At 43.0% G+C, this 22047-nt stretch overlaps 2 protein-coding genes across 7 annotated transcripts; both read left to right on the top strand.

The window, feature by feature from the left end:
• Positions 1 to 118: 118 nt before the first annotated feature.
• LOC139537310 (phosphatidylinositol-3,5-bisphosphate 3-phosphatase MTMR2) lies at positions 119 to 6437 on the top strand. Of its 3 annotated transcripts, none has more exons than XM_071338467.1 (16): positions 119 to 347; positions 860 to 965; positions 1081 to 1104; positions 1232 to 1295; positions 1384 to 1478; positions 1563 to 1667; positions 1862 to 1966; positions 2067 to 2150; positions 2229 to 2378; positions 2511 to 2699; positions 2926 to 3111; positions 3186 to 3392; positions 3645 to 3737; positions 3911 to 4024; positions 4235 to 4411; positions 4837 to 6437. In XM_071338467.1, the coding sequence occupies exons 1-16, from the start codon at positions 268 to 270 to the stop codon at positions 4996 to 4998; spliced, it is 1941 nt and encodes a 646-aa protein (XP_071194568.1). In that variant the 5' UTR covers positions 119 to 267; the 3' UTR covers positions 4999 to 6437. The 3 variants fall into 3 exon arrangements, with proteins under 3 accessions (XP_071194568.1, XP_071194569.1, XP_071194570.1); XM_071338468.1 differs by having other exon boundaries at positions 208 to 347; positions 832 to 965; XM_071338469.1 differs by lacking the exon at positions 119 to 347 and adding an exon at positions 417 to 557.
• Positions 6438 to 7396: 959 nt separating this feature from the next.
• LOC139537311 (protein FAM76B) lies at positions 7397 to 17496 on the top strand. Of its 4 annotated transcripts, none has more exons than XM_071338473.1 (10): positions 7397 to 7835; positions 8802 to 8866; positions 8993 to 9047; positions 9148 to 9303; positions 9405 to 9592; positions 9832 to 9882; positions 10043 to 10120; positions 10386 to 10521; positions 11755 to 11856; positions 15644 to 17496. In XM_071338473.1, the coding sequence occupies exons 1-10, from the start codon at positions 7749 to 7751 to the stop codon at positions 15731 to 15733; spliced, it is 1008 nt and encodes a 335-aa protein (XP_071194574.1). In that variant the 5' UTR covers positions 7397 to 7748; the 3' UTR covers positions 15734 to 17496. The 4 variants fall into 4 exon arrangements, with proteins under 4 accessions (XP_071194574.1, XP_071194573.1, XP_071194575.1 ...); XM_071338472.1 differs by having other exon boundaries at positions 7481 to 7835; positions 10043 to 10144; XM_071338474.1 differs by having other exon boundaries at positions 7607 to 7835; positions 10389 to 10521.
• The last annotated feature ends 4551 nt before the right edge of the window (positions 17497 to 22047 follow it).

The following is a 22047-nucleotide window of genomic DNA, read 5'->3' as shown; positions in this document are numbered from 1 at the left end:
TGTATTCCTGAAGCATGTTGCTGTTGTTAATGATGAAGATAGTGTTGGGCTACATGTAATAACCAGTAATGGCGGCAGGGGGCGCTACCCCAACTCCAAACACCACTCCCTTGTTTATTATGGATTGGGAACTCTGGGAAAAGATGGCAGCTTCCTGTCTGTTCTTGGGATTTACTTTTCACCAAGGACGGAATCAAAACAGTTGCATGTAGATATCTGCCCAATCGCCTCAAATTCATATATTTTAAAACTTTACTAAGATTTACCATGGAGAAGAGCGGAAGCATCGATAGTCTGGGTTCGAAGCATTCCTCGTCAAGGCAGGCCAGTGTTGATTCATTGTCCAGGTGGGGCTCGTTCAACTAGCTCCCTGTGTAGTCGATTGACAGGAGCTTTTATAATTGTCTAACTACTTGCTATCTAAATGTGGCGAAAAATTGGCGATAATGAAGATATTGAATTATACTAGTGTAATTCAATGACAGATGTTGAAGTATCAGCTAAACCTTACTGGGAGATTCAGGTTACAAAAGTCGCTATAGCAGGCAGCCGAGAAGGTAAACAGTTTGCCCAAGAAAGCAAGCCTTAGTTTATACTACTAACGTTATCTAGTTAGCTAGACATAATGTCAGATTCCACAGCCATCTAGTCTGGGTACAAATAGCCCAGGGGACTGAAAATCAGAGAGGGTCTGTAACATACAGAGTGGATCTATTCTCCAGTCCCCTGGGCTAGGTGCCAGCCATTTAGTTTCTGCTTTAGCGAACACGGCTGTCAAATGAACAAGCAATTTTGGTATGGTATTATTTCTCACTGCTCATTATCCTATAGTACACGTATTCTGCAATTCTGTTGACAGTACGTCCACGTCTCGTTCTGACCGGTCCACTCACGCTGCCAAGACCCCCTATGCGATGTCTTCTGACAATGGGTCCACCTCAACAGAGTTCTCCCCAGAACTACGGGTTGGTACATGGATTTTTACGTACAACTTTACATAGATTCAGTTCTACTAATGTAGCAATAGCATCTTAAGCATGTCTGCGGTTAACCCTCTCGCTTTTCTCCTAATGATTTCAGGGCAGACCTAAAGCAGCTGCCAAGGTAAAGTCTTCCATCCCTCTTCCCTCAAAGATTTGCGTTGGTGTTTAAGTAAAAATAATCAACTTGATTTGTGCTGTTGGTTACTCTGTATGTTTTACCTATACATTGGATATTGTTTTATATACAGGTGCTCAGGGATTCAAACAAAGAAGAACCACAGTTACTACCAAAGGAAAGTGTGCAAGACATGGGTAGGTCATCTCCCCCACCCCCCAGCTATGGGTTATTTTGGGTTTAATGGAATGACCTGCTTAAACTTTTATTTGTATTTTCTAACAGCCAAAGACGTCACCTACATCTGTCCTTACATCGGTGCACTGAGGGGGACATTGACTGTCACTAACTACAGACTGTTCTTCAGATGCATGGACAGGGTATGCTTTTCAGCTTTCGATTTGTCTCCATTACAATCTTCAGGATGTCTAATCAGTGTTCTTATTATTTCCTTTGTCTCCTAGGAACCAGCGTTTGTGCTGGACTTGCCCCTGGGGGTAGTGAGCCGCGTGGAGAAGATAGGAGGTGCATCTAGCCGTGGTGAGGTCTCCTACGGGCTGGTCTGCAAGGTGAGCAGTGACCACCCAAAAAATGTCTGGAACATCCCTTACCTGATGTTTATACTAATATATAATATCTTTGTTGCTCTCAAAGAGAACAGGCATTTTTCTTACGCTTCAGCCTCTAATCACTGCATTCTAGTGCTTCTTCTTTCTCTGAGTGTAAATGACAATGGTTACAGTGACCTGTCACTCTGTCTCAGGATATCCGTAATCTGCGGTTTGCACACAAGCAGATGGAGGACTCACTCAGGAAGTCAATTTTCGAGATCCTGATGAAATTTGCCTTTCCTGTTTCCAATGGTTTGGTGAGTGAGTCACTAGGTCTGTTGCCCATGGTCTGCTACTGTGTACTATAAAGGCCCAGGGCCAACTGACCGACTATTTCTTTCCCTCTGTCATCCACAGCCAACCTTTGCCTTTGAGTATGGGCAGGTCTATCCTGAAAATGGCTGGAAAGTGTATGATGCTCAAGCGGAATACAAAAGACAGGTATTTGGAAGATTTAAAAAATCTGGGCTTTAGGTATAAGTTATTTTTAAATGTTTTTATACTCGTATGTGTGTGTAGGGATTACCCAACGAGAGCTGGAGGATAACTAAAGTGAATGATCACTACGAAGTGTGTGACACTTACCCATCAAACCTGGTGGTGCCTGTCAACATACCAGATGAGGAGTTGAAGAGAGTGGCTGCCTTCAGAGCCAAGGGCAGGATACCTGTGAGTTAGCATTTACACTTCACACTGTCCCCACTCTTTAACTGTCTGCGGTACCTCTGTAGTAGTACGCTGATGTAGTGCCTGCGGTCTTGTGTTAATGTCCGTGCCAATGCCTCTGCTGTCGCTCTGCAGGTGCTGTCGTGGATCCACCCAGAGAGCCAGGCCACAGTGACCCGCTGTAGTCAGCCCATGGTCGGGGTCAACGGCAAGCGTAGCAAAGACGATGAGAAGTACCTCCAGGCCATCATGGATGCCAATGCTCAGTCCCACAAGCTCTTCATCTTCGATGCCAGGCCTAGCGTCAATGCTGCCGCCAACAAGGTATGTAGTTAGTAATAATAATCATGTTTTATTTTGAGTCAAAGTGCATTTCCCACACACAATGCCTATACAGTTCAATGCTCAACCCATAGCATTATTTTCTTTGGATTTGATTTTGATCTCCTCTCACAGATAATTACATTCTGTAAGTATGAAAACTATTCAGTGTTATTCAAAGAGTATATTCAATTCCAAGAGATGACTGCATTCCCTGCGTTCTCCTCAGATGAAAGGGGGTGGCTATGAGAGTGAGGATGCCTATCAGAATGCAGAGCTGGTGTTCTTGGACATCCACAACATCCATGTGATGAGAGAGTCACTGCGCAAGCTGAAGGAGGTGGTCTATCCCAACATCGAGGAGTCCCATTGGCTCTCCAACCTCGAGTCCACTCATTGGCTGGAGCACATCAAGGTGAGGACAGAAGGGAGAGAAAAAAATCAAGGTTGTGATTATTTGTTGAACCTGTCTCTCTGTTCCCTGTGTAGCTGATCCTGGCTGGGGCACTGCGTATTGCAGACAAGGTAGAGTCTGGGAAGACTTCAGTGGTAGTTCACTGCAGTGATGGATGGGACCGTACTGCCCAGCTCACCTCCCTGGCTATGCTGATGCTGGACGGACACTACCGCACCATCCGCGGCTTCCAGGTGCTGCTGGAGAAAGAGTGGCTGAGCTTTGGCCACCGCTTCCAGCTAGTAAATAAGCCTTTACTCCCTCTCACTGTGTAGTGTTCCTTATACCAAGCTAAACCACTCATTTACGTTTTGGAAATGCTCGGGATATTCTAATGTGGTAAGAGAAGTTAAAATGGTTTGAAACTTCCTAATTTCCTGACTCGCATGGATCAACCATCGCCATGGCACAGCTTTACCCTTCTTGTGTTTTGTTCAGCCGTTACGGTCACTTGACTTTCTGTTCTTCTCCCTCCTTCCCCACTCTCCTTCCAGAGGATCGGTCATGGGGATAAGAACCACACAGACGCAGACCGCTCGCCTGTCTTCCTGCAGTTCATTGACTGTGTGTGGCAGATTACCCGACAGGTGAGGGACATCACTGGTAGGGGGTGTTGATGGGTAGTCATGTGACCTGACCAGAAAAAAATCCAGGCTTAGTAATAAGGTACACACATTACACAGGATGTTTTACTGATGTACATAATCCCTCCGGATTCTCCTGATCGTATATGGATTATAATTTAACTGTTCCTGTCTAGTTTCCTGCAGCCTTTGAGTTCAACGAGTACTTCCTGGTCACCATCCTGGACCACATGTACAGCTGCCTGTTTGGGACATTCATGTGTAACAGTGAACAGCAAAGGGTGAAGGAGGTGAGAGTGCAGACTATGTTAGGTTTAAACACCACTTGGATGGAGTGCAATTCAGAAAACCTGAAACTAAACTCAATGTTTATTTGACTGTCTCTCATGGATGACATTTCATACACAGTTGTCATAACAGTGCTAATAGGAATATGCTAAGGGATATGTTTTATTTGCTAATGTTAAAACCAACATCTCATACATCTAATTGTTCTGCAGGAGCTGCCTAAGAAGACAGTTTCTCTGTGGGCCTACATCAACAGCCAGCTAGAAGAGTTCACCAACCCTCTTTATGTCAACTATTCCAACCATGTGCTGTTCCCAGTGGTCAGCATGCGCCACCTGGAGCTCTGGGTGGGCTACTACATCCGCTGGAACCCTCGCATGAGGCCACAGGTCTGGGCAAACTACCTCACTTTCATAGTAGTAGTAATGATGTTGATAGTAGTAATATTTATGCTATCTTGTATAATTGTCCAAATGAAATTGAGAAGGGAACTATGGATCTCTCTCTGCCCGTTAGTATGTTAGTCACACGCGATATCTCCTACAGCACTGGCCCAAGTTTGACCAAAGTTGAGTGAATGTTGCGTCTTGCCATAAAGATCCGGCATTTACAAAATTACACTGACTGGCCCAAGGCGGGATCTGTTAGTCACACACGGTATCTCAATTGGCCGGGGGGGGGCTGCATAATTTGTGGGGGACGACATGTTTACTGTTGCCTTGTTAGTATGAGTATAAATAGCAGTTTATATGCTTGTTTATAGCATAGTTATGTTCTAGTGTTGACCACTACTGTTTGTGTACCTTCTTCCCAGGAGCCTGTTCACCAGCGCTACAAGGAGCTGCTGGTCAAGCGGGCGGAGCTTCAGAAGAGGGTGGAGGAGCTGCAGCGAGACGTGACCAATCGCTCTGCCTCCTCCACTGAGAGGGCGGGCTCGCCCACCCGCTCCATCACTCCCGTTCAGACCTTTGTTTGACAAACATTGTTTGACAGGGGGCTTATAGAGTAAGGCTGAGGACTGATGCCCCACAACGATAAGGTGCCATGCCCATAACTAATAGACTGCACTGCAGGGGACTTGCTGTGTCACACATTCCTGCTTAACATGACACACTCCTGTAGGAAGCAGCGCAACCACCAAGTGTCTGTAGAAACCATGTATTGGCCTTTGGCTGTTCCATCTCACTGCCCAACAGCTGAGGTCGTACAGGGTCAGACCCATAGAAATATAATAAGAATATGAATTTATATGCCTATGGTCAGAACCCTATATTGTCTATGCACCAAAAAGACGTGCTGCCTCTTTTTCAGACCACCCATAGACAATAACAGAGGCCTCTAGTGGCCAAAAGGCTGTTTTAGCATGGGTAGCATCATTAAGGGCTTCCACCATGCTTCTGCCATTTTAAAGTAATCAACGTTTTCAATAGGGTGGGGATTCCTATGGGTTGTAGCCTCAATGGCACTGCCTATGCTGTCACACATGCTATAATGGCACATATATAAAGATGAGTCCTCTATTTATCTCTGAGACCACCTCACTATAGCCATACTATACTTCGCTGACCTCTGCTACCAGGGTCACGAGTACTGTAACATATAATGATCATCAAATAATCCCTCACAAGTATGCTATTGCATATCGGCTTAACTACATCCAGTATTAATGCATTAGTTTATTCTAAAGTAATAAGTAAACTAAATTATTAATAGGATAAAACAAGTAGCTAACATGCTCAATGAATTTCTCCGTCGTGAAAGCGAGGTGGAGAATTGTAAAAGAAAAAAAAAAGACATGCTATTTAAGCAATTTTCTGTTTATTTCTACTTGACATAGGTTTTGAGGTCAGAAATGTCTGCAAATGGTTTTGAAGCTGAGAAAATAGTTACTGAATGGACACATATTTTGACCAAATAGGTATGAATGAATGTGGGTGTATAGTTATGTATGACATTCCATCTGATCAGTATGTTGATGTTTTCTAAGCTGTTGAGTTATTTTTACTAGCAAATTAACTACATATTATTTCGATTCCCTTAGCCTAGATTGTGTGTACAGTTTATACCATACACTTTTAGGTTAATACTGAGCTCTGAGTCTCAGTTATAATTAGGTGATAACTTGAGGGCTTTGGTGATGATGTGTACGTCACGTTGCAGACTGTGTACCGAAAACAGATCAGTAAAATTGACAATGTGCATGACATGGTTTAGTTGAAAGGTCATACCCACAGGTTGTTAATAAATGCTGCATATGTATAGAATAATAAATTCTACAGAAACTAGAAACTGAATGCCACAGATGACACTAACCATTTCTCCATGGAAGATGTTAAGACTCGCCAACAACGCCTCTCACAGGCACAGTGATGTAGAGCTTTGCACTGTTGTTTAAAATAAATAGTCACAACAGGGTTTTGTCTTTGAAAGGTGATCTGATTACTAACCAGAGGAAAAGTATTGAGGCTCATTCCCCACTAGTGCAATGATGAAGTGGCTTTTTTCATGGCCTCACAAGGGCACATCCTTAATCAATATAAATCAGTAACTGTTTAACTAATATTTATGTGTTAGTAGAATAATTAATTTGGTAAGAATGTTATGGTCAATTTAATTGCAGGCCATTAACTTAAAGCAAGGTGACTACCATGGACTGTAACCCATGCCTGTCAACAATACACGTTTGACCAAGATATTTTGATAATTTATTTGTTTTTGTTTAAATGTTAATTTGCAAAATAGGAAATAAAACTTTTTCTTGTCCTTATATATTATGATCACCAATATATTGTTACTAGGTAGGTAGATACAACATGACGAAGTACTTTATATTGCCTGTGAACCACAGCAAATGGCCCAGCACGTCAGCAGTTTATCCAGCCTGGATTTACTTTGCTCTTTGATCCGGGATTGACGCCGGTTGCTGTTGACTTCATTTAATGATAAATAAAAGATCACCACAAATTAAATGTGTGTTGTGAACACAATCTTCATGAGAATTCATAGTACCATTGCATTGCCTAATATTTTCAGAATGACTCTGACAATGTACAAAATGGTATGAATATATTGTTCTCTTTTATCCCCAGCCATCTGACAGTGACATTTAATTACATTACAATTACATTACAAGCTAGCTTTTATAATTAAAATATCTAACAGCAACACTGCACATGTACATTCTAGTTACTTTGTTTCCATATTCCTCTTATCACAGTGATACAAATTGAGGCAGCTTAATGGAACCTAATCGCTGTGTTGTTTTGCACTGTGATTGGCTTCTGTGTTTCAAAATACAAAGTCCCGCGCACTAATGATATGTCATGATTGGCTTCTCTTTCTTTCTTCTGTAGTTGGCCGCATCCGGTTTGAATGACGTCGCTGCGGATACAAAAAAGAGAAAGGGAAAATAGGACTAGCTAGCTAAGAACAGCGGAAAAAAAGATTGACATTTTACTCTTGTTTATCAATTTTGCGGATGCTAGATCAGTATTTTTGACTACCTATGTCAAGTAACTTATGTTAGCTAGACCGCAGAGAGAGATGATAGATATTTAAGAATATTTAGCTATTTATTTAGCATTAGCTTAGCTATTATTGGCTAGCTACAGGCTTAGTTAGCTAACGTTAGCTACCAAGGAAATTGTTTGACAACACATTGTCTGGGTGACTAGCTATTTCACTCTATTTGTTTTTATCTTTGACTTTTTCTTGATCTTGGTGATAATGGCAACATCGGCCCTGTACGCGTGTACGAAGTGTAACCAGCGGTATCCTTTCGAAGAACTGTCGCAGGGACAGCAACTGTGCAAGGTTTGGACTGGAAGTGTTTGGGTGATAGTTAGCTAGTTAACTAGCACCACATTTTGCAATATGAATAGATGACAAAGCAACTGCTACAGGCTCATATGCATTTCGACTGCTCCCTAGATGTTTAATTATAAGGTCTCTGGCCACATTCAGCACTTATCGCAAGCGATGGCTTTGATGATAGATTATGTAACAACTAACTATTATCCTTGCAACCTGTCTGGGACGCAAATGGCCACCCTGTTAGATAATGTCACACGCAGGACGATATAATTTATTCGCGAAATGTTTTTTCTATTCATGCAGTGTCTGCTGGGTGTAGCAGACAAAATAACGTCAGATGAACATTGGTTAACTAGCTAGCTAGATCTTTTCACATTACGCCTCCCATGACCTGTTCATTTAGCATTTGTTTACACTTCATTCCCTTTACAAATACGTATAATTTATCATCAATGTAGCCACGGCGTCGGTGTCTTTAACCTACCGGCAGCTACAAAATTGAATTCTAGGGGCTCAGTGTAGCATCCCTCTTCGGCCGGTAGTGTAGGCTATGTTCCACATAAATTCTTCATGCAATGGGCAAAAATCAAGTTATAATTCGTTGCAAATGATCACATTTTTCTATTCATGCTGGTGCGTTGGAAATGCATATTTCACATTGCCATAATAAGCACACCACACACATACTGTAGAAGGCTTGAAAACCTGTGTCTGAATAAAAGGTAAGAACACTATTCCATGCATGGTTAATTATTGTAAACAAATGCATAACACTAAATAACGCCATACAAAGGGGTTTTGACATTTGAGACAAACCAAACTCACGATTTAGAGTTTAGTGAATTCTTAAAATGTTATGTCTTACATTGTATCTGTTTGCATTTATTTTTAAGCAAATGGACTTGAAAGGGCTGAATAAACTCCAACAGATGAATCCCTCAAATGCTTTGTTTCTTGTGTCAACAGGAGTGTCGCATCGCTCATCCCATCGTCAAGTGTACATACTGCAGATCAGAGTTTCAGCAGGAGAGGTGAGTTTTGCTCCATCACCTTTACTGTGCATGGTATTGTTATTCCAAAGGCATCACCATGTAATATAGTGATAACATTGGTTCCAGGATGTTGATGCGATTTCTTTTTCACATTCTCTATTCCAGCAAAACAAATACAATTTGCAAGAAATGTGCCCAGAATGTAAAGCAGTTTGGGACGGTAAGTTTTGACTTGAATTGACGCCTCTGTTATAATTTTACAGCATGTATTGACTTCGTTATGGTTATGTTTGCCAAATCTTCTTCTGTTCCCCACTCAGCCTAAACCCTGCCAGTATTGTAACATCATTGCTGCTTTCATCGGAACAAAGTGTCAGCGTTGCACTAACTCAGAGAAGAAGTATGGACCTCCACAGACCTGTGAGCAGTGCAAACAACAGTGTGCATTTGACCGCAAGGAAGAGGGTAGGAGGAAGGTAGGCACGCACACCCGCTGCATTGATACCCTAACACACTTTGTCCAGCACTCATGGGGTTGCGTATTTACCATTTTCCACTGACCTGTGTGTGTTGTCAGGTGGATGGGAAGCTGCTGTGCTGGCTATGCACTCTGTCCTACCGCCGTGTGCTGCAGAAGACCAAGGAGCAAAGGAAAGGCTTCAGCTCCTCCCACTCCAACTCCTCGCTCAATGAGAAGGACCACCACTCCAGACAGCAGCATCATCATCAACACCACCAGCAGCACAGACACAGCAGCTCACATAAGTAGGCCATGGTGCCACAGCCCTATCCTCTAACTGTTAGGCCATTACTTCCTCTGTGATGCGGATCTTCTGCAGGTCTCTACTCTGTCACAATACTGTATATATATTGTGCTGAACGGGCACTTTTTGGAAGGATGTTGTGGTCTCTGAGTAATTATGCATGTGTCAGATATTTAAAGGAACATGTTGGAAGGGAAAAATGTGATAACTTGGTGTTTGTTCTTTGTTGTCTTTTTGTAGACTCAGTGGGAGCCTAAGTCCAGAGCAGGAGCAGGGACTGTGGAAGCAGAGGTAAGATGTGTATCCCCCCCCCCCCAGTCTTGATTGACTGTTATGACAAGTATATTTGCCTAGTTATACAACTTAGTTGAACTATGGCATACTCTGGGACACTTTACAGGTCTGATGGAGAGCCTCAGTGGCTAAAGTTGTGTGTTGGTTCTCCCCTCAGCCATAAATCGTCTTCGATCCAGAAGGAGACCCCAAAGAAGAAGCCAAAACTGGAGGTGAAGCCATCCAACGGGGACAGGTACGAGAGGAGTTTCAATCACATGTAAGGAGTTACAAGCCAGCTCTAACTTTTGAAGTTAACATGGAAAACATCCAGTAGGTTCCTACTGACACTTTTTTGACCTTCATTGTTCTAACACACATCTCTGTGATAGATGCCATCAAGGTGTGTTGGAGCAGGGAATGGTACAAAGTGGGTCAGTGTGAAAGATCTGAGTTAAGGTACTTTCCTTTTTCTAACATCTTAACTTTTCTTCCCTGCTCTCTGTCCTCTCTCCCATCAGTAGTTCCATTACCCAATCTATGGATTCTGGAGGAACGGACAACTTCATTCTGATCAGCCAGCTGAAAGAAGAAGTGATGTCATTAAAGAGAATGCTTCAACAGAGGGATCAGACAATACTGGAGAAGGACCGAAAGGTACACACCTAATTGTATCTTCACAGTAATTCATGCCCCTAAACGACCACTGCTGAGACGGGCTGCTCCTAGGTGGTAATGGTAGGCAACAACACCTGCCACGCTGTTCCTCAACACGGGGACCCCTCAGAGGTGCGTGCTTAGTCCCCTCCTGTACTTCCTGTTCACCCACGACTGCGTGGCCAAGCATGACTCCAACATCATTAAGTTTGCTGATGACACAAAGGTGGTAGGCCTGATCACTGACAATGATGAGACAGCCTATAGGGAGGAGGTCCAAGACCAGGCAGTGTGGTGCCAGGACAACAACCTCTCCCTCAATGTGAGCAAGACAAAGGAGCCGATCGTGGGCTACAGGAAAAGGAGGGCCGAACATGCCCCCATTCGCATCAACGGAGCTGTAGTGGAGTGGGTCGAGAGCTTCAAGTTCCTTGGTGTCCACATCACCAACAAACTATCATTGTACCAAGACAGTTGTGAAGATGGCATGACAACGCCTATTCCCCCTCAGGAGAAAAGATTTCGCATGGGTCCTCAAAAAGTTCTACAGCTGCACCATCGAGAGTATCCTGACCCGTTGCATCACTGCCTGGTATGGCAACTGCTTGGCATTTGACCGTAAGGTGCTACAGAGGGTAGTGCGTATGGCCCAGTACATTGCTGGGGCCAAGCTTCCTGCCATCCAGGACCTATATACTAGGCGGTGTCAGAGGAAGGCCTCAAAATTGTCAGACTCCAGCCACCCAAGTCATAGACTGTTGTCTCTGCTACCGCACGGCAAGCGGTACTGGAGCATCAAGTCTAGGACCAAAAGGCTCCTTAACAGCTTCTACCCCCAAGCCATAAGACTGCTGAACAATTATTCAAATGGCCACTCGGACTATTTGCGTTGTTTTTACACTGCTGTTACTCACTGTTTATTATCTATGCAAAGTCAACCTACATGTTGAAATTACCATGACTAACCTGTACCCCCGCACATTGACTCATATTGCCTCGTTATTGTTACTTTAGTTTATTTAGTAAATATTTTCTTAACCAACAACGCAGTTAAGAAAAAAGAGTTAAGGGTTTGTCAGTAAGCATTTCACAGTAAGGTCTACTACACCTATCGCGTTCGGCACATGTGACATACGATTTGATTTGACAAACTATCCGTTTTGCTATGTTCAATGTGACTTTTGGTCATGTTGTATTCACCAGATCGTCTCCCTCTTTGTTTTGTACTTCCAGCTCACAGAACTCAAGGCAGACTTCCAGTACCAGGAATCCAACATGAGGGTAAAGATGAACAACATGGAGAAGGCGCACAAAGAGGCCATGGAACAGCAACAGGTAGAGTAAAAATTACCATACAGACATGAAAAAATCCCAGACATCTTGTGGGCACCTAGCTAGGTTTCCATCCAATTGGCAACACAGTTTCATGTGAATATTCTAAAATCTGCATAAAAGTAATACGCACAATTTCCCATCCGAGATGTTTCCATCAAATTGACTTGTTGGTCATAAAAGGCAGTGCGTGATGACGTAGTGCACATAAAAATACCTTTTGCGTTTAAATTCCCATGTACCGAATAAAAATACAAGTTAAATGGGTTTCCATTGCATTTTTAACTCTACTGATCGTTTTCTCTCTCAACATTTTGCACTCTATAGTGAATGTGCCCACTCTGGTATTGGCATGTGCACTCTAGCCAACTGCTTGCAGATACAATGCAGGCAAGATCATTTTTATTTGTCAAAGAATAAGACCCTTGACATTTATTGGAGAGGAGCATCAAGCTCATCACCGTGCACTTTCACCACCCTGTGAAGTTCATCTTATTTCATCTGTAGCCTAATAAACTGCATGCTTTCCTGAGTTGTCGTGGCAGGACCTCATATGTTGACCTGTTGCTTCTCAAGCACATGGGATTTAAACAACTTTCCTAACAAGTTAGACACAGTAGGATGAACCATACCTTCAGATAGTATTCATACCCCTTATTCCACATTTTGTTGTTACAGCCTGAATTCAAAATGGATTACATAGATTTTAGTCACGCAATACCCCATAATGACAAAGTGAAAACATGTTTCTTCATAAGTATTCATACCCCTGAGTCAATACTTTGTAAAAGCACCTTTGGCAGCAATTACAGCTTTGAGTCTCTGGGTAAGTCTGTAAGAGTTTGCAGACCTGAATTGTGCAACATTTGCCCATTTTATTTTTTTATTTTCAATATTCTACAAGCTCTGTTAAATTGGTTGTTGATTATTGCTAGACAACCATTTTCAGTTCTTGCCGCAGATTTAAGTCAAAACTATTACTCGGCCACTCAGTCTTCTGGGTAAGCAACTCCAGTGTAGAATTTGGCGTTGTGTTTTAGGTTTTTGTCCTTCTGAAAGGTGAATTCATCTGCCAGTGTCTGGTGGAAAGCAGACTAAACCAGGTTTTCCTCTAGGATTTTGCCTGTGCTTACCTCCATTCTGTAAAAATGTTTTCCTGAAACTCCCCAGTCCTTAACGATTACAAGCATACCTATAACATGATCCAGCCACCACTATGCTTAAAAATATGGAGAGTGGTACTCTGTAATGTGTTGTATTAAGACAATGTCAAAGACGATAGACTCACCTTCATGGCATACAGCTTCATCATGACCACTGTTCTTTCTGACAAGAAACACTTTCCCATAGGCTAGACAGAGACAGAGAGGAAAGATTGGAAAAGTTTATCACATTTGATTGTAGCCCCTACCTCCCATCCTACCACCCACCCAGGAGCACCCACCACATTTACAATCTTAACTTTTCATTCTAAATGTGCCACAATTTTTTACAGAAATTAAGTTCTCCAGGTCTCCAATAATACTATGGCGCTATCCCGAGTGGTGCAATGGTCTAAGGCACTGCATCTCAGTACAAGAGGCGTCCCTACAGTCCCTGGTTCGAATCCAGGCTGTATCACATCCGGCTGTGATTGGGAGTCCCATAGGGTGGCGCATGATTGGGCCCAGCCTCGTCCAGGTTTTGCCGGAGTAGGCTGTCATTGTAAATAAGAATTTGTTGTTAACTGACGTGCCTAGTTAAGTAAAGGTTCAATAAAAAATGTAAATAAATAAAAATGGATTTGCCCCAAATATTACTTTGTATTCAGGACAAAAACTGAATTGCTTTGCCACATTTTTTGCAATATTACTTTAGTGACTTGTTGTAAACAGGATGCATGTTTTGAAAGAGAAAAAAATTCTTCACGGGCGTCCACCTTTTTATGCTGTCAATTAGGTTACTATTGTGGAGTAATAACCACAATGTTGGTCCATCCTCAGTTTCCTCCCATCACAGCCATTTAAACTCGGTAACTGTCATGGTGATATCCCTGAACGGTTTAATTCCTCTCCGACAACTGAGTTAGGAAGGATGCCTATATCTTTATAGTGCCTTAGTGTATTGATACACCATCTAAAGTGTAATTAATAACTTCACCATGCTTAAAGGGATATTCAAATGTCAGCTTTTTTATTTTTACCCATCTACCCTTATTTGAGACATTGGAAAACCTCACTGGTCTTTGTGGTTGAAATTCACTGCTCGACTGAGGGATCTTACAGATTATTGTATGTGTAGGGTACAGAGTATGTAAGCGGAGCACGGAGTGGAGCAAAGGCTAGGGGGTCGGCCTTCTCGCCCGCTCCAGTAGCGCTCACTTCACGAACTCAGGACATGGCTGGCCTAACATGCATTTATAGTCTTCTTCTGTGCTTCTATAGCCGCTTGCTTTAGCTACTGTCATGGAGTTCACTAAATATTTTCATAAAGAAACTGATAAAACACACTGGTGTAAAGTCAAGGTGACTTACAAAGATGAGGACCAACAGAGGGAGTGTGGTGATGTAGTGTCCACAACTAAAGAATCCATGTGGAATCTGAAAAGACACGTATCCCGAAAACATGATGGTGTACTAACTACGTACACATGCTAAAAGAAACGAACGAGGTTGATAGATCACTGTCATTGTAGCAAAGTATTTATTACCTAAAAATCAGATCTCTTAAACTTTTCGTTCTATTATCTATGCAATAGGCCATAATTTAACGTGGCATATTCCACGTTCAATTGAGAGAGAAAAACTGCATCTCTGTCCAGCCTGGCAAGAGTGGCCAAAAGGGTGTTTAGCATCCCCAGTGGCTCTGAAAGTGTGGAGAGGATACTCAGCTGCTGGCCGGCTCTCCAGTCATCACATGAGCCTGAAGCCACAGACTGGCGTAACTTGTTTCTAATAAGATTTGTATTTCATTCTAAGTAAGTCACAGCCTATATGCACAATTTATAGATTAATTATTTAATACAACAAAATGTTTGTCCCTACTAGCCTATTATGTCGCACTCGCAAATGCTTCACAATGTATTTCTTTATAGGCTATAGCCTTGAAATAATATGGCTTTAAAAAATTCATTTTAGTTCCTTAGGCTCCCTGTCTGGCTACTGGCCTATTTAGTGTTTATATGCTGTTTAATATGACATTTAGTCTATTTGAAATGTTAGCTTCTTTTCATTCACCTTTTCATATTTATTCAAATACTTTTCTTTAAAATCCATATGGTTTGGTTTCAATACTTACAAACCAATTGGTAGATCTAGGTAGTCACAAAAATAGATGGGTGTTGGTTAAATTGTGATTTGAATGGAGTGAATTTGGAGCGGCAGTTTGTTTTTCTGTGAGCGCGGAGTGGTTTTTAGCGGAGCGGTAGGGAAAGACATGGAGCACCGGAGTGGTGCACCACTCCAATGAGTGGGATTTCCAACTGCTCAACTCCCCTCACATGCTCTGGTGGTGTACAGAGATTAGTAGTCATTTTAATAAAAATGTGAAACACATATTGCACACAGTGAGCCCATGTGACTTGTTAAGCACATTTTTGCCATAGCAAAAGGGTTGAATACTTTTTGACTAAAGACTAAATTTAATCCCTTTTTTTATTATTTTATCCGGGCTGTAACACAACAAAAATGTGGAGAAAGTCAAGGGGTGTGAATACTTTCTGAAGGCACTATAATCAAACGCTCCTAGCTTGTGGTAAAGGCTTTCATTAAACATAGATGGTCACATACTCACTTATTTTCTTTTACTACAGGCCAAAAACCGGGAGCTGCTGAAACAAGTGGCCGCCCTCTCAAAGGGCAAGAAGTTTGACAGGACAGGGAGTTCACTGCTGTTACCGTAACGACAAGCCCACCCAACCACGGCTCAGTGGCTTCTTTGTTTTAACACTGAAAGCCTGATGCCATTCTACCTTTCCCTCCCTCCTTCCTGTGTTTTCTCAATCATTTTGATCTTTTCAGTTATGTTATTCGTTGGAAAACAGGTGACCATGCTATACATGGAAATCCTCTTTCATGTTGACATGAAAATAAGGACGCATCCTCAATTTCAACATGTTTTAAATGTTCTAACCCTGAGTTTTACTCTGCCACTGGATGTGATGTGACTGTGGGTGAGGAGAGAGCCTCGTTAACACTGCCCGGGTCCAGCAGCATGTTTTGCGCAAGGTGGATACGATTCTGTCAACATCACAGATCCCACTTGATTTTTACGGATGTCATGCAATTTTATTTATTCAATGAAATTTTGTAGCTTTTGGTCTTTTTCTCACCACATACTAAGAGCATTTCCCAGGTTTGGGAGAATTGTTTTCTTCAACAGCAACTTTCTCGTAACATATTAATTATATTTTTCTAAATGGACGTAATTATGGAAGAGAAACTCCTCCTTATTGGAGACCCTTCTCAACTTCCTATGTATGCAAATGTCAAAAGGGTGACTGACAGCAGCAGAGCTCTCTCTAGATGTTAAAGTCCAAAAACCATCAACTCTATGAGAGATTTTTAAACTTTGTTTTGTAGAGACACTTCACGGCTGCCCTCTTTCTCACTGTGTGACAGCTGTAGTGCTTTGCTGTTCTTCTGTAGTGGAACGATTTGTAATACTGCATGACTTACTGACATATACAGGTTAGCATTGTGGTCTCCTGTACTATAATGTAGGGTTTCTCAAATTGGGGTTCACGGGCCCCTGGGGAGGTAATGCAGGAGTTCTGCGGCCAGATCTCAAAATAACAGTTTTTGTTTTCAATTTAATTTTAAAAATCATGAATATTACTAACAGATTAATTATTAAATTAGGTTTGGTGACGGGATCCGTGGATTAAGTTTAGAGGGTATAATAAAATGTAATATTAATCTACGGTTTGTTCTTAACTCTGGGCAGAATGGCCTTGGGAGGCTCACAGGGATATTGGTATCCACAGTACATTTACATTTAAGTCATTTAGCAGACGCTCTTATCCAGAGCGACTTACAAATTGGAAAGTTCATACATATTCATCCTGGTCCCCCCGTGGGGAATGAACCCACAACCCTGGCGTTGCAAGCGCCATGCTCTACCAACTGAGCCACACGGGACCGTACTCCACCAGTGATCTATTATTCAACTCGTTACTTCTCACCCAAGAAAATGCAGAACATAAATGCACTGTAATTAAAGTTCTCTGCCTCATAGCAAAATGTGTAGAATTGCAGGACATTAGCTTGTAGGGTATTAGCTTGTATGCTGCTACTTCTCACTCGAGTTGTGTTCTGGTTAAGAGGGGGTCCCTGATGAATTTGCTATGACAAGAGTCCCCGGCCCCAAAAAGTTGAACACCTGCTGTAATGTACTTTTTCAGCATTTTTTTTATAAGTGTAAAGGTATTACAGGGATCAGCCTATGTATTTAAAATGTGTAACTTGTATCGGTTTTAGTGAGTGTGTGTGTGTCAGGTAAGGCTGGTTAATTATATAAATACACATCTGTAGAATACGCTTTTTAAAGGAACGTACCGTTTCAGCTCTGCACCAAACTGAGCTGGTTTCATACTGTGGCGTACTGATCACTTTTGTACTTTTTCCAAACCCAATGTTTCAAAAATATTAAATCTGGTTAAACATACGTTGTGTTTTTATTTTACTACCATTATCTCAAGGAGTGGCTCTTTACTATTGGGCCTTTGTAGTAATCCTTTATAATAGTGTCAACCCCACACAAACCCCATTCTAGCCTGGATTTTGCCTGTACTTTTTCCCCTTCCACCAGAGTTGGGTTTTTTGTCAACGGCTATTCCATGTTTGACCACTAGGTAGCACTCGTTAATTTGCTTTACTCTATATGATCTGACACGCTGACTCAAAGGGCTTGTTTGAGTGGTAAGGTTGAAGCATCTGACTAGACAAATGTCGGGGGTGGTGCATCTGCGACAGCCGAGCGTCAGACACTGGTATTCCAACAGCAAGGGTCAGATCAACATGGCAATGTTGTTTTCTTTAGAATGTCGGAATAAACATGCCTCTAACTGCCATATCACATTCAAACTGAAATCAAATGTGTGTATGTTGTGCAATCAATTAGTGAGTATTTCATATCACATATGTGTATATATCCACTGTATACATGAATGGCGGCAAAGTTGGTTCCTGTTTCAGTCAAGTCTTAGGTCACGTTTGTGTACAGTACCAGTCAAAAGTTTGGACACCTACTCATTCAATGGTTTTTCTAGATTTGTACTATTTCCTACATTGTAGAATAATAGTGAAGACATCAAAACTATGAAATAACATATGGAATTATGTAGTAACCCAAAAAGTGTTAAACAAATCAAAATATATTTGAGAATTTTCAAAGTAGCCACCCTTTGCCTTGACAGTTTGCACACTTGGTATTCTATCAACCAGCTTCACCTGACATGCTTTTCCAACAGTCTTGAAGGAGTTCCCACATATGCTGAGCACTTGTTGGCTGCTTTTCCTTCACTCTGCGGTCCAACTCATCCCAAACTATCTCAATTGGGTTGAGGTGGTTTGATTGTGGAGGCCAGGTCATCTGATGCAGCACTCCATCACTCTCCTTGATCAAATAGCCCATACACAGCCTGGAGGTGTGTTAGGTTATTGTCCTGTTGAAAAACAAATGATAGTCCCACTAAGTGCAAACCAGATGTGATGGCGTATAGCTCAGAAGGCTGTGGTAGCCATGTTGGTTAAGTGTGCTTGAATTCTAAGTAATTCACCAACAGTGTCACCAGCAATGCACCATCACACCAACTCCATGCTTCATGGAGGGAACCACACATATGGAGATCATCCGTTCACCTACTCTGCGTTACACAAAGAAACAGCGGGTGGAACCAAAAATCTCCAATTTGGACTACAGACCAAAGGTCAGATTTCCACCAAACTAATGTCCATTGCTCGTGTTATTTGGCCCAAGCAAGTCTCTTCTTATTGGTGTCCTATTAGTAGTGTTTTCTTTGCAGCAATTCGACCACGAACAGTTGATTTTGAGATGTGTCTGTTACTTGAACGCTGAAGCATTTATTTGGGCTGCAATTTCTGAGGCTGGTAACTCTAATGAACATATCCTCTGCAGCAGAGGTAACTCTGGGTCTTCCATTCCTGTGGCGGTCCTCATGAGAGCCAGTTTCATCATAGCGCTTGATGGTTTTTGTGACTGCACTTGAAGACACTTTCAAAGTTCTTGAAATTTTCCGTATTGACTGACCTTCATGTTTTAAAATAATGATGGACTGTCGTTTCTGTTTGCTTATTTGAGCTGTTCTTACCATAATATGGACTTAGTCTTATTTTTTTAAAGACCATCTTCATTATACCCCCCTACCTTTTCACAACACAACTGATTGGCTCAAACGCATTAAGAAGGAAAGAAATTCCACAAATTAACTTTTAAGAAGGCACACCTGTTAACTGAAATGCATTCCAGGTGACTACCTCATGGAACTGGTTGAGAGAATGCCAAGAGTGTGCAAAGCTGTCATCAAGGCAAAGTGTGGCTATTTGAAGAATCTCAAAAGTAACATATTTTTTCTTAACACTTTTGGTAACTACATTCCATATGTGTTATTTCATAGTTTTGATGTCTTCACTATTATTCTACAATGTAGAAAATAGTAAAAAAATAAAACGCTTGAATGAGTTGGTGTTCTAAATGGTATGTGCAAACCAGTGGTGGTCGGTGGCATTTAGTACGGATTGGTGTCCTGCTAGCGGGACAACTTCCAGTGAACCTGGAGGGCTCGCAATTCAAATAAATTCAAATAAATATTATGGTTTTTAAAAATGTAGGTACATATAAGTGTCTTATATTGGCTGAAAGCTTAAATTCTTGTTAATCTAACTGCACTCTCCGATTTACAGTAGCTATTACAGCGAAAACATGCCATGCAATGGTTTGAGGACGGCGCCCCACATCAAAATATTTTTTCGCCGGCACAGGTTTCATACATTCACATATAAAGATTAAATATTCACTTTTTGAATATCTTCCTCTGATTTGTCATCCAAAGGGTCCCAGTTATAACATGTAGTGTTGTTTTGTTAGATAAAATCCTTCTTTATATCCCAAAAAGTCTGTCTAGTTGGCGCCATCGATTTGAGTACATTTACATTTAAGTCATTTAGCAGACGCTCTTATCCAGAGCGACTTACAAGTTGGTGCATTCACCTTATGATGTCCAGTGGAACAACCACTTTACAATAGTGCATCTAACTCTAAGGGGGTGGGGGGGGTTAGAAGGATTACTTTATCCTATCCTAGGTATTCCTTAAAGAGGTGGGGTTTCAGGTGTCTCCGGAAGGTGGTGATTGATTCCGCTGACCTGGCGTCGTGGGGGAGTTTGTTCCACCATTGGGGTGCCAGAGCAGCGAACAGTTTTGACTGGGCTGAGCGGGAGCTGTACTTCCTCAGAGGTAGGGAGGCGAGCAGGCCAGAGGTGGATGAACGCAGTGCCCTTGTTTGGGTGTAGGGCCTGATCAGAGCCTGAAGGTACGGAGGTGCCGTTCCCCTCACAGCTCCGTAGGCAAGCACCATGGTCTTGTAGCGGATGCGAGCTTCAACTGGAAGCCAGTGGAGAGAGCGGAGGAGCGGGGTGACGTGAGAGAACTTGGGAAGGTTGAACACCAGACGGGCTGCGGCGTTCTGGATGAGTTGTAGGGGTTTAATCGCACAGGCAGGGAGCCCAGCCAACAGCGAGTTGCAGTAATCCAGACGGGAGATGACAAGTGCCTGGATTAGGACCTGCGCCGCTTCCTGTGTGAGGCAGGGTCGTACTCTGCGAATGTTGTAGAGCATGAACCTACAGGAACGGGTCACCGCCTTGATGTTGGTTGAGAACGACAGGGTGTTGTCCAGGATCACGCCAAGGTTCTTAGCGCTCTGGGAGGAGGACACAATGGAGTTGTCAACCGTGATGGCAAGATCATGGAACGGGCAGTCCTTCCCCGGGAGGAAGAGCAGCTCCGTCTTGCCGAAGTTCAGCTTGAGGTGGTGATCCGTCATCCACACTGATATGTCTGCCAGACATGCAGAGATGCGATTCGCCACCTGGTTATCAGAAGGGGGAAAGGAGAAGATTAATTGTGTGTCGTCTGCATAGCAATGATAGGAGAGACCATGTGAGGATATGACAGAGCCAAGTGACTTGGTGTATAGCGAGAATAGGAGAGGGCCTAGAACAGAGCCCTGGGGGACACCAGTGGTGAGAGCACGTGGTGCGGAGACAGATTCTCGCCACGCCACCTGGTAGGAGCGACCTGTCAGGTAGGACGCAATCCAAGCGTGGGCCGCGCCGGAGATGCCCAACTCGGAGAGGGTGGAGAGGAGGATCTGATGGTTCACAGTATCAAAGGCAGCCGATAGGTCTAGAAGGATGAGAGCAGAGGAGAGAGAGTTAGCTTTAGCAGTGCGGAGCGCCTCCGTGACACAGAGAAGAGCAGTCTCAGTTGAATGACTAGTCTTGAAACCTGACTGATTTGGATCAAGAAGGTCATTCTGAGAGAGATAGCAGGAGAGCTGGCCAAGGACGGCACGTTCAAGAGTTTTGGAGAGAAAAGAAAGAAGGGATACTGGTCTGTAGTTGTTGACATCAGAGGGATCGAGTGTAGGTTTTTTCAGAAGGGGTGCAACTCTCGCTCTCTTGAAGGCGGAAGGGACGTAGCCAGCGGTCAAGGATGAGTTGATGAGCGAGGTGAGGTAGGGGAGAAGGTCTCCGGAAATGGTCTGGAGAAGAGAGGAGGGGATAGGGTCAAGAGGGCAGGTTGTTGGGCGGCCGGCCGTCACAAGACGCGAGATTTCATCTGGAGAGAGAGGGGAGAAAGAGGTCAAAGCACAGGGTAGGGCAGTGTGAGCAGAACCAGCGGTGTCGTTTGGCTTAGCAAACGATGATCGGATGTCGTCGACCTTCTTTTCAAAATGGTTGACGAAGTCATCCGCAGAGAGGGAGGAGGGGGGGGGAGGGGGAGGAGGATTCAGGAGGGAGGAGAAGGTGGCAAAGAGCTTCCTAGGGTTAGAGGCAGATGCTTGGAATTTAGAGTGGTAGAAAGTGGCTTTAGCAGCAGAGACAGAAGAGGAGAATGTAGAGAGGAGGGAGTGAAAGGATGCCAGGTCCGCAGGGAGGCGAGTTTTCCTCCATTTCCGCTCGGCTGCCCGGAG

Source organism: Salvelinus alpinus, chromosome 13 (assembly GCF_045679555.1).
Source record: "Salvelinus alpinus chromosome 13, SLU_Salpinus.1, whole genome shotgun sequence".
In the NCBI taxonomy this organism is placed as follows: domain Eukaryota; kingdom Metazoa; phylum Chordata; class Actinopteri; order Salmoniformes; family Salmonidae; genus Salvelinus; species Salvelinus alpinus.
Note: the sequence above shows the minus strand (reverse complement) of the source record. Positions and strands in the feature narration are given on the sequence as shown.

Excerpts from the sequence above, each read along its gene's own strand:
- LOC139537310 (XM_071338467.1), top strand. The coding sequence starts at position 268 with ATGGAGAAGAGCGGAAGCATCGATAGTCTGGGTTCGAAGCATTCCTCG. Across the intron at positions 1,967-2,066 it reads TTCCTGTTTCCAATGGTTTG|CCAACCTTTGCCTTTGAGTA; the intron begins GTGAGTGAGTCA and ends TGTCATCCACAG. Across the intron at positions 2,379-2,510 it reads GAGCCAAGGGCAGGATACCT|GTGCTGTCGTGGATCCACCC; the intron begins GTGAGTTAGCAT and ends GTCGCTCTGCAG.
- LOC139537311 (XM_071338471.1), top strand. The coding sequence starts at position 7,749 with ATGGCAACATCGGCCCTGTACGCGTGTACGAAGTGTAACCAGCGGTAT. Across the intron at positions 9,304-9,404 it reads AGGAAGAGGGTAGGAGGAAG|GTGGATGGGAAGCTGCTGTG; the intron begins GTAGGCACGCAC and ends GTGTGTTGTCAG. Across the intron at positions 10,145-10,385 it reads GAGAGGAGTTTCAATCACAT|TAGTTCCATTACCCAATCTA; the intron begins GTAAGGAGTTAC and ends CTCTCCCATCAG.